The following is an 11,802-nucleotide window of genomic DNA, read 5'->3' as shown; positions in this document are numbered from 1 at the left end:
AACTGAGTTGAATCTCCTCTTCTGGAAAGTCAAACAACGTCAAGTGCAGGTTCTAAGGAGTGACACCAGGAGAGACCTCCCATCCTATGTCTGCACACTGATGTCTAATTAGATCTTCCGAGAGCGCCAGAATGCAGGATGTAAATGTCTTCTCCATGCATACTCCAATTTCCTGGACAAACTATTTATCCTGATTTTGATGAAGTTCTTCACTTACAGCTAATAAGGGCTTCTTAGGTCCAATTGAGGAAGTGTATAAGGTAGTGAAGCCGAAATCTTGAACTCCCCAATTTGATCAGTAGCATCTATAACAGGTACTTGCACACTTTACTCCTTTTGATAATTCTCGTCTTGTCTTGTTCTTCCCCAGGGTTGCATGGATTTTGTTCCTGGTAACATCTGCTGAGTCTGAACTACTGGCTTGCACAGTGGAAGAAAAAAGGCTGGTGGCAATCTTTGGTAAACTTTTGAGAAATTGATATAAAATAATGGCAGCATTTCTGCAACCATATTAAACAATGCGTTTCTTAAAAAAAAACACACACACACACAAAAACAAGTCTCCAAACTCATTTAAACTTCGCAAGCTTTTTATACACAGGGTGATGACGCCTTTTTTTTTTTTTTATCAAATGGCAACGATTTGCTCAATATCCTGATGGGGTTAATTTACTTCAGCCTCTTTTTTGGTGCCTTGCTGATGGAATTTTCTGAGTCCAGATTGAATAGAAGTAGTTGTACGATATTCCTTTGTGCCCTTGGTTCTCTTGAGAATAAAAATGACTTCCTCTTATAAAAACCCCAGTGATTCTACTTCTGATTCATGGATTTGGGGGCTAGTCACTAATAAATTAATTTTTCCAAGTAATGCATCCAGAGCAGAGTCAGATTCCAGCTGATGAAAACTTTAATAGCGTGAGCTCATTCAATCCTCATATTTGACCTAGAGTCCTCAGTATTATCTAGTTCGCCTATTTTACAGATGAGAAAATGGAGGTAAAGCTTTCAGGTGACTAGGCCCAGGGCTAGCTGTTGAGTGGAATCAGAAACTAGATCCCCCAGCCCTTAGCGCCAAGCCTTGCTGCTACACTCAGCTAGCTTGGCACCATGCTGACAAGGCTGGGGCTTCATCATCTCCTATTGCCCAGTGTGGGTTATGACCCTGTACAACAGCTCCCCCAACCCCTGTCATTTAAGAGTAAAATGTCAGTGGGGAAAAGATGGAAAGAATGCAGTAAATAGGCTAGGTCTGGAAACAAAGAACTTTCGAAACCTGGCCCCTACGTAAAGATCTTTACCCATCTTGTGACCAGGAAACGTTTTGGCTCAATTGGTCTGGAGTTTGCTAAACATCAAAACAGCCTAATTTCAGTGCTCTGTAACATGGAACCATCCTTTTTCTATAAATCCCATCAAGAAACTGGATACTGAGTTAGCTGCTGCTTCTGGATACATAAAACCACTATTTCAAAATACCACACTCGAATTTTCACGTAATTTATTTTCCTTAAAGAATAATTTGCTACAATCCTGGCACAAGTTAAAAAAAAAATTAACACAGTATCAACAAAGGCAGAATTCTTTAGGACAATCAAAATCTTGGTGTACTTAGAATAAATTAACATCAAATTGTGTTTATATTCAGATAGTCTGATCCTCTCCTTTGAAATGAAACGGAGACCATTGTAACTAGGAGTGAATGCACACATTTGTTCTTCTATACAGAGACTCATTCTTTATATAAACTCAACTGTAATTCGAATCAAGTTAGGAATCCTGAGAGACACTCACCCGTGGGCGCACACACACACACACAACACACACACACATCCACAGGCAACCCTCTCAAAGCTGGGTTCCCCATGGTTCAATGTCTGGATCTTTCCTCAGAAGGGCCAACGATTCTGAATATTTAGATGACATCCCATCTCCCCTCAGGAAAATTGTAATGGTTCAAGTGTAATAGATCGAAGTAGCAGCAATCCATGTATTAGATTCAGTAGTGGATGATTCCAGTCCTGGGCGCTGGGTGTGCAGCAGGAGGGAGGCAGACACAAGAGGCGCCTGCTCCGAAAGCTAACACCGGGGCGACACCGGGAGTCCTCGTTCTCAGAGTCTCAGCTGAAGACTCACCTGAAACCTGCACTGCTTGTCTGGTTCAGGCACTGGTGGGAACCTGAGGAGGGTCACTAATGCTGGGAGGAGGCAGGGCACGGGGACATGATTCTCAGAAATGCCAATGTCAGACGTGGCAGGGAGATTGGACAAAGGCAGGGAGGGCACAAGGGCACAAAGGCACTGCTCGTTCTCTGCCTGACACCCCATCCCCTGCCACTCAGTACTTTCATGGGGTCCCCCTGAGCATCATTGAGGCTGGCGAACACTGTTTCAGCTCCGCCCAGACCCACAGAAAGCTCAGCTCTTAGTCCTAGACCCGTATACACACAACGCATCCAAGTAACTCTGAACAGCCATACCATCTCGCTTCTGGGAGGCCCACAGCATGGCTGGTGCCCTCTCCCAACTGCCCAAGGATGGTTTACAGGAATATGGAGATGAAGAGAGGGGAAGGCATTACGACAGGCCCCAAACTGAGCTCCCCTTCTGCTTAGTTCTCTCCAGAGGAGGCACGGGCCTGCATGATGCTATAACCGCATGCGTTATCTACACAGTTCTTATGTACACGATACCTTTTTTTTTTTTTAATAGAAATTTAAAGTGCCTGGGTCAAATGTGCTCACTCCTTTCCCACAGCTTACAGGTTCCTCTTGCTGCTTCCAGAGAGAAGGAGCATGCCCCGGGGAAAGAGGAATGAACGTCTTCACAGCAGTCTTAACTGGGATCCAGCATCTGGACTAAGCCTTCTTCATAAACACGAAGAATTGCTTCACACACAAACTTGTACTGGCTCTGGGGAGGAGAGGAAAGCCTGTCAAGCCCAGCAGCTCCACAAACACAGCCTCTCACCCCAGACAGAGTTATTCTTTCACCTCATTCATAAACACCCTGAGCTCCAGCTCAAGTTGGGCCCAGCCCTGGGTTACATCCAGGGGCACAGAGTGGAGTGAACACACCTGTGAGTTCATTGTTCTGCGTGACAACTCAGCCAAGGGGGACCAGCAGTCTGGGGAAGTTCGGGAGGGACAAAGGTTGCTGGAGGGTGGCCCTTCCAGATGCACCAGTGTGCGGCTCTGACAAAGATGCTCGCTCAGAGGAGGAGGGTCAGAGCAAGGTCAGGGATCATGGTCCTTGCGTGGAACACCTGGGTGTGGGGGGACTGGAGGGAGGCTGCAGAGGTAGGCTGGGACCTCATTGTGGGGGACCCCTGCACTGGGGTCAGGAGTCTAGACTTTGTCTTTTTGAAAGGACAGCCACTGGAAGTCACTCTGCAGGATATGGTTCTTTTCATTAACAAACACCTGAGACTATTTGAGGGATGTGTTCAGGGTGAAGGAAAGCCTCAGACTGAGCTGCACCAGCTAGGAAAATGTGTCCAGAAGATACACTTGAAACATTATTTTTTTTAACTAACAATGAGGTCCTCCATACTACAAAACTGGGCAGAGAATAGTCTTAACAACTTTTTAATTTTCTTAACCAGATTTCTTGGGTGTGTGCCTACCAAGTCGCTTCAGTCGTATCCGACTCCTTACAACGCTATGGACTGTAGCCCAAAAGGCTTCTCATAGAAGGGATTCGCCAGGCAAGAATACTGGAGTGGGTTGCCATGCCCTTCTCCAGGGGATCTTCCCGACCCAGGGACTGAACCCGCGTCTCTTGCATCTCCTGCATTGGCAGGTGGGTTCTTTACCACTAGGGCCACCCAGGAGTGCACACGAATTTAAGACAAGAGCTCCTATGATGACCTAGTGGGGTCGGGATAGATGGGTAAGTGAGAGGGAAGGGATATTTGTATACTTATAGCTGATTCATGTTATTGTACAGCAGAAACTCACACAATATTATAAAGCAATTATCCTCCAATTAAAAATAAAAATAATAAGAAAATAAATAAAATAAAAACAAGAGCTCATAATCATTAGAGAGATCTTACGACCGTAGGCCATGAGCCTGTGAGGATGCAGAGCTGTGTGCAGGCCCCACTCTCTTCTCTGCTAACTCCTCCTCACCCATCAGGGGCGGGGTGGGTAGGTGTGGGGGTGTGTGGGGTGCTTTGGAGGCCTTGGCTCTAGAAAGCCCTGCCTTTCCAAGTCAGCTTCAGATACTCTTCCTGAATTCTCAGGCTCCCCTTGGACTTCTCCCACTGCTGCTGAGATTCATAGTTAACTGAGGCAGTTCTACTAGATAAAAGCTCAGGCCTCTCCTGTTAGTGCACTACCTGTTGAAGGGATGAATGAATGAATAGGGGGTGGTCTTTATTTTGCAGATGGGGACACTGAGGCTTAGAGAGGTTAAGGGACTATTCAAAGGTGGCCCTGTACATGGGGAGAGTGAATTGTGTACTTCCCCAGAGCCCCCTGCCCCTTTTGTAGATCTAGGGGAAACCAGAATATTTCCTCTTTTTTTTTGGCCTGCACCATGAGGCACCTTGGAGAAGGCAATGGCACCCCACTCCAGTACTCTTGCCTGGAAAATCCCATGGATGGAGGAGCCTGGTGCACTGCAGTCCATGGGGTCGCTAAGAGTTGGACTCGACTGAGCGACTTCACTTTCACTTTTCACTTTCATGCGTTGGAGAAGGAAATGGTAACTCACTCCAGTGTTCTTGCCTGGAGAATCCCAGGGACAGGGGAGCCTGGTGGGCTGCCATCTATGGGGTCGCACAGAGTCGGACACGACTGAAGCGACTTAGCAGCAGCAGCATGAGGCACCTAGATCTTAATTTCCTAGCCAGGGATTGAACTCCCCTGCATTGGAAGGCAGAATCGTAACCACTGATTACCAAAGAAGTCCCCAGATCATTTCCTCTTAAGGACACCGGCAGCTCTGGGTACCAAGGGGAAGACAGCCCAGAGTGGGAGAGAGCGGGGCCCTGTGAAACATCTAGGTGGGTGGGGTGAAACCCTCAGGTGACCTTGCTTACTTCTGACAGACAGGCGATGATGGGTCAGGGGCTTGACAATGCAGAGTGCAATCAGGGCTGCTCCCTGGTCAGCAGGGAGCAAGAGGCTGTCAGGAAAAAACTGTGTGGCAGGAGAAGTGGAAGGCAGCAAGCCACAGAGGCCAGATGGGGTGGGCGTTGGAACTGCTCAGCCCCTGACAAGCTCTGTGACCGCGTGCGAGTGACTCAGTCCCGTGGGGCCTTGGCCTCTTGACTTGCAAAGCCCTTTGTACAGGCCTGGCCACTGTTAGTATTTTTATTATTAGATTTCTACTCACTGATGTCTGCACCATCATGGCGCGCTGGTCTCGCATTTTCCGAACAATATCCAGTGGGTAAATGGGCAGGTTCCTCTCGATCAGGCACATGGCTGTTTCCATGGTGACCAACACACCGGTTCGACCTATCCCAGCACTGGGGGAAGAGAAGCAGAGGCGGAATTTGCTCAGACAGCATTTATGCACAGCCCAGCTCAGCTCCTGATCAGTTCCCACTTTTACTCAGACGGAGTTCTCCTCCCTGACCTTCAAAGGACATGGAACTTTGAGCTCCGGGCATGCTCCCAAACAAGCCAGAGGCTTAAAAAACCAATGGGAAGAAATATCCATCTTTCTGTGCAAACTCCACCCCCATCTCCTGCACATCTACCACAGGAACAGAGGGAAAAACGAGGTAGGGACTCTGTTGTCCAGTTCTATGGTGCAGTCAGAATTTGTCCAAATCTTTGGACAGAGTGAAGACAGAAAGCAACCAGAGCCTTGTAAGCGTATATTGAGTCTTGTGGGATGTAGGTGGGTTTGATGCCTGCCAACTGTCTCCAGGCCTTGCCCAAGGAGTTTCAGTATTGGTAAAACCAGGTCAACAAGCCACAGTACCTGCAGTGAACCAGGACAGGCTCACCGTCCACTCTCAGAGACCGCACGTAGTTCACAAATTCCAGAAAGTCTGAGGAGTCATCGGGGACGCCGTGGTCTGGCCAGGCCACGTACTGGAGATGGGTCACTGTGTGTTCCTCCCCGGTCTGCAAAGGGGCAAGGGAGGCTCGCTGAGTCTATCTGGACTGGTGGGCAGGAGCACCCCGGCCCCTTCCCAGCCTCCAGCCAGTGAGCTCCTGTCTCTGGATGCTCTTCTGCCCACTGGGGATCTCCCGGCCTTGAGTCCTGCCCACTCCCACCCACCCACCTCCCCAATGCTCCCAGGCCGGCCGTGTCTCTAGGACTCTGCGGAGGCCACCTCCTGCCTGATGGCTCTGCACCACTTCTGCCCACAGCCATCTCTTCCTGGTTGCTCCCGTGGTACTTGCTGTCAAGGCCACCCACGTTGGCTTTTTTTTTTAATGAGCAAAATATACATAACAAGAAGTCTACCATTTCAAACATTATTAACTGTATAGTTCAGTGGCGTTAAGTACATTGGCAAAGTTGTACAACCCTCCTCACTCTTCCTAGAAACTTTTCAGCTTCCCAAACTGAAACACTGTGCCCATTAAACACTAACTCTTCATCCAACAGCCTTGCAGCCCTGGCAACCGCCATCCTACTTCTGTCTCTGTGAACTGACTACTCCAGGAGGTCACATGGTATTTGTCCTTTTGTGTCTGGCTTCTTCCGCTCATTACAACGTCTTCTAGGTTCAGCCATGCTACAGCATGGGTTAGAAAGAATCTCCTTCTCTGTGGGGGGACTAGGATTCCACGGTACGAATATACCATGTTCTGTCTATCTGTTTATCTGTCAGTGGACACCTGGGCTGTTTCCCCCGTATGCTGTTGTGAATATGCTGCTGTGAACACGGATGCTGGTTCTTTTCCAGGCAACCTTGCACATCTACTGAAATGCTCACCGGCAGAAAACCCAGACTGACCCAGAAGTAGAGGCCTCCCCAGGCCCACGGTGGATGCTGGTTTAGCACCAGCCTTTAACCCGCGCCTTCCCAGGTACCCGCACAGCTCCTGCCACACGGGCCCCGCTCACCTCAGTGTTGGTGACCAGCATTTCCCGGAACACATACGCGATGGTGCAGTCCTCTGACTGACAGCGGATGTGAAAGCTGCCGTGTTCCATGACGTCGGGGGGATTGGGCCAGTACTGGTGACATTTGGTCTGCAAGGGAATCGCCGGGCAGGAGTTAGGCTGGGCTGTGGCGGTGCTTGTGAGTGGTTAACCGGACAGACGGGTCGGACGCTGGGCTACAACTCTCTCACTTGCGCTAGATGCTCTGAGAGCTGCTGTGGGGGAAAGAAACTCGGGCGAGGCCACTCTGCCCTGTGTCTGTGCTGTTCAGGAGGAGGGGTCAGTCAGCCTGCCAGGGGCCAGGACACAGCTCTCATCCCTGCTGGAGCTCCAGGAGGGACGCACTGACTCTCCCTCCTCATCACCGGGTCCAACTGCTGGAAGGACAGGAGAGCCTCAGACAGACGTGAGAGGCCTTGACTTAGGAGCGACCTCTGCCCCCCACCCTCCCCACTGCAGGGCCTCTGCCCCTTCCCTGCTCTCAATACCCTCTTTTACCTCATCCCTCCGTCACTATCCGCTCCTTACCCGCTTGAGGAGGAAGGCCTCGAGGCACGGCCGCTAAGAGTGCACATTTGAGAGCCAGACAGAATTCCGTTAGGATTATTCTCTCCTCTCTGTGAGCCCCGTGACCTCAAACTTGCTACTACTTAACCTCTCTGATTTCCTCATTCTTCACCTGAAAGGACGGCACCTACTTCCCAGATGGTGACAGAGGCTGGGGGTGATGGTGTGCAGTGCCCGGCTCACCGTGGGGGAGGTGGGGACAGGTCAGTGGCCACCGTCATCACTGTTGTTGCTACAGTCCCATGAGCGCATTCACATATGACTCATATGGAACTGACGCTCAGCAGACCGCAGAGGAGGAACCCGGGCTCAGTGGGACTCAGTGAGCTGCCCCCGGTCCATGCGGCTGTGCTTCCCCACAGGTGGACTGCCCCCTGCCCCCACCCCTCTCCCCCAGTCTCCTCTTCCCCCTTCCAAATCCTAGGGCTTCCCTGGAAGCTCAGCTGATAAACAATCTGCCTGCAACACAGGAGACTCCCGTTCGATTCCTGGGTCAGGAAGATCCAGTGGAGAAGGGATAGGCTACCCACGCTAGGTATTAGAGACTTCTGTGGTGGCTAAGACAGTAAAGAATTTGACTGCAATGTGGTAGACCTGGGTTCGATCCCTGGGTTGGGAAGATCCCCTGGAGAAGGGAACAGCTATAGACTCCAGTATTCTGGCCTGGAGAATTCTATGGACAGCACAGCCTGGTGGGCTACAGTCCATGGGGTCGCAAAGAGTCGGACACAACTGACTGACTTTTCACTTTCACTTTCTAAATCCTGCATTCTCTTTCCTAGCAGTCTTGCTCCTGCCTCTGGCCTCAAAGCAAAGTTCAAGGTCAAGCTGCCTATCCCATCATCGATCCATCAGTCAAATTCTGACTCATTCAAAAAACGTTTTTTTCTCTCCAAGCTTACAGCTTCATCAACTTGGGTAAAAATTATGCTTACTTAAAGTGAAGAGGGGGTATAAACCCCCAGAAAATTTGAAAATGCACAAAAATTTGAAACAGCTTTCCTATTTTTATTTTCAAACATCACAGTGAATGTTTGGAATTAAAGCATGCTGCTGAGAAGGTGGAGCTAAGAATTTACTTGCAAATATTAAACCTGGGGGTTTTGGTTCATGACCACTTCCCAATTCCTCTCAGACACAAAGGAAGGCTGTCTGTAGAACCTGAGGCAGAGTGGATACCCACCAGGCCTGTGCCCATCTCCTCCTCTGCACAAGGGGTGTGGCTCTCTGCTGCAGGCTTCCTGGGGTCCTGCCCACAGGACAGCTGATGGGAAGCTTCTGTCTAAAGTGATGAGCCCATTCAGAGCAGAACCACAAGTATCTCTATTTCTAGAGACTCCCAGTGAATCTGACCAGAACGGGACTCTCTTTACTTCTTGATCACATCTAGATTTTAGGTTGATTTGGATCTCAAACCATTTGGGGGCATAGAGGAAAGAGCAAGAAGTCTGTGGAAATTCTGAATTTCCCTCCTGGTTATTAAGTTCCACTAACTGTGCCATCCTGGCCAAGATACTTCACTTTTTTGATCCCCGGTTTCCCCATGAATGCTGCTGCTATGGGAAGGGATGATGCTAATGACTCTTTTCTTTTTTTGGCTGTGCCTTGAGGCTTGTGGGATCTTAGTTCCTTGACCAGGGATTGAACACATGCCTTCTGCAGAGGGAAGCATGGATTCCTAACCACTGACCACCAGGGAAGTCTCTAATACCTATTTTCTTTTGATCGGTATATGCTAAGCACTAAATGGTGCTTTTTATGGACATTATGTTATCTGGGCCTCAAAACAACCGTATGAGGTAGATAATGTCACTGCCTCTGTTCTGCATAAGAGTAAACTGAGGCTCAGAGACTGAATCTGCTTGTGTCCTGTCCTACAGATAGGAAGTGGGGCATATGTAGATGTCTGTTTCAATGGAAGGACTAGTCTCTATAGCTCTGTTTCCTCTTGGAGGAAACAATGGACCTGAAGAGAGAGCACAATGGAAAACGTTTTGGGTGGGAATAAAAAGAGAGGGCAGTGAAAGCGAGCCCATGGTGGGAGTGCCTCCCAGACCCTCAGCCTCTGGGGGAGGCTCTGTGCACTTGATGTGAGAGCAGTACAGAGCGGAGAGGAAGATCCTACTAGCTCTCAGGCCCATGGGGAGGCCGCTCAGCTAAACGCAGAACAGGGGAAAAAGCAAACAGGACACGCTGAGAACCTCATCTCTCAGGAAAGCAGGGGACAGAGCTGCTGGCCCGGGAGGACTGGCTCCTAATCCGGAGGAACTCAAGGACAGTGGTGGCAACCAGATAAGGGACCTCGGGACAAAAGGCTCAGGTCAGCTGAGACTCTGTAACAGGAGAGGCAGGAAACATGTAGTAGCCTGGATTTGAGAAGAACAGGCTTCCAGCCACCCATAAACAACAGAAGTCAGTTCCTGGGGCCAGAGATGGCGAACGGAATGCTCTGACTCATGGGAGATGGAGATCTCTAACGCAGGAACCTGAAGGAACCAGCCGGAAGGGGTTCGATCAGGAAGAAAGGGCTGGGAAACAAACACCGCCCACCCCCCACCCCCACCCCCCATCCCCCACCCCGCCCCACAATGCCCTGGGTCACAAGGAGACCTCAGAGGAGCTCATGTTCAGAGCGGACTCCAATCAGGACAGAGCAGGAGGGGCAGGACTCTCTAGAGCAGCTGGCGGAAGTGAGGCCTCCTGGGTGAAAGAAAGGGCCTTTTCTCCCATGCTGGTGTGGGCAGAAGGAAGGGAAGGGGCTGCCATCGGGGCAGATCATCTGTCACCAACCACGCCTGCTGGGGCTCCCTTGACTCCATGGAGAACAATGGCCGTGCAGCTGGGACGGGCCAAGACAACCGAGAAGGGGAAAGAGCGGCCCAACACAGGTGAGGAGAAAGGGCCCGGCTGCCTTGTGGGTTCAGGTGGTGGCTCTGAGGAAGTGCAGCGTCGCTGAAGACCTCCTGAGCTCGGGCAGTGGCAGCTCCACGGGCAGTTTCTGAGAAAATCTGGAGCATTCAGCACCCCTCCCCCCACTGCCAGAGTCACAGAACAGACACGCAAACACAGCACAGTTTCATATGCGGAGATTCTGGCGACAGCAAGGCTGTAACCATGCTGTCTTGTATCTATAAAATGCCAGAATGGCCCAGATCAAGGCCTGCAGAGTGTGGGATTGGGCGGCTGCGGCCCGGCGCGCTAGGCGCCGGCGGCTGCGGCCCGGCGCGCTAGGCGCCGGCGGCTGCGGCCCGGCGCGCTAGGCGCCGGCGGCTGCGGCCCGGCGCGCTAGGCGCCGGCGGCTGCGGCCCGGCGCGCTAGGCGCCGGCGGCTGCGGCCCGGCGCGCTAGGCGCCGGCGGCTGCGGCCCGGCGCGCTAGGCGCCGGCGGCTGCGGCCCGGCGCGCTAGGCGCCGGCGGCTGCGGCCCGGCGCGCTAGGCGCCGGCGGCTGCGGCCCGGCGCGCTAGGCGCCGGCGGCTGCGGCCCGGCGCGCTAGGCGCCGGCGGCTGCGGCCCGGCGCGCTAGGCGCCGGCCGAGAGGAGTTACACTACGTCCGAGGTCAGGGGCAGCGGCCGAGTGCGCCAGGCTGTGATGGCGCAGGAACAGCCGAGAGGAGCTACGCCACGTCCGAGAGGAGTTACACTACGTCCGAGGTCAGGGGCAGCGGCCGAGTGCGCCAGGCTGTGATGGCGCAGGAACAGCCGAGAGGAGCTACGCCACGTCCGAGGTCAGTGGCGGCCGGGAGGAGACACCCTGCGTCCGAGGCCAGGGGAGGAGGCCGAGAGGAGCTACTCCGCGACCGAGGTCAGTGGCGGCCAGGAGAAGACACCCCACGTCCGAGGCCAGGGGAGGAGGCCGAGAGGAGCCACCCCGCATCTAGGTCAGGGGTGGTTGGGAGAAGCCACCTGGCGCCGGAGGCCACGGGTGTCGCCGGGAGGAGCCACCCCACGCTGGAGGCCAGGGGCGGCGCCCGAGGCCAAGGGCGGAAGCTGGGAGGAGCAACCAGAGGTGCTGGTGGCGGTGCGGGCGTAGGAGGGCCTAGACGAGCTATCCTACCTTGAAGGTCAGGAAGGGCGGTAGTAAGGAGATACCCCTCGTCAAAGGTAAGGAGCAGCGGCTATGCTTTGCTCGAGCAGCCGTGAAGAGATACCCCACACCCAAGGTA

General features: G+C 52.3%; 1 protein-coding gene across 12 annotated transcripts in view; it reads right to left on the bottom strand.

Moving 5' to 3' along the window:
* Window positions 1-1,483: 1,483 nt before the first annotated feature.
* PTPN3 (protein tyrosine phosphatase non-receptor type 3) overlaps window positions 1,484-11,802 on the bottom strand; it is a 116,530-nt gene continuing 106,211 nt past the window's right edge. For all 12 annotated transcript variants that reach the window (XM_069575473.1, XM_069575480.1, XM_069575479.1 and 9 more), the window contains 4 exons: window positions 7,036-7,164; window positions 5,938-6,083; window positions 5,341-5,476; window positions 1,484-2,910 (listed from right to left, as the gene is read on the bottom strand). In XM_069575473.1, the coding sequence (XP_069431574.1) occupies window positions 2,833-2,910; window positions 5,341-5,476; window positions 5,938-6,083; window positions 7,036-7,164 (489 nt within the window). In that variant the 3' untranslated portion in view covers window positions 1,484-2,832. The remainder of the gene's footprint in view (window positions 2,911-5,340; window positions 5,477-5,937; window positions 6,084-7,035; window positions 7,165-11,802) is intronic.

This window comes from Ovis canadensis, chromosome 2, assembly GCF_042477335.2.
Source record: "Ovis canadensis isolate MfBH-ARS-UI-01 breed Bighorn chromosome 2, ARS-UI_OviCan_v2, whole genome shotgun sequence".
Lineage (NCBI taxonomy): Eukaryota > Metazoa > Chordata > Mammalia > Artiodactyla > Bovidae > Ovis > Ovis canadensis.
This window is presented reverse-complemented; position numbering and strand designations above follow the sequence as displayed.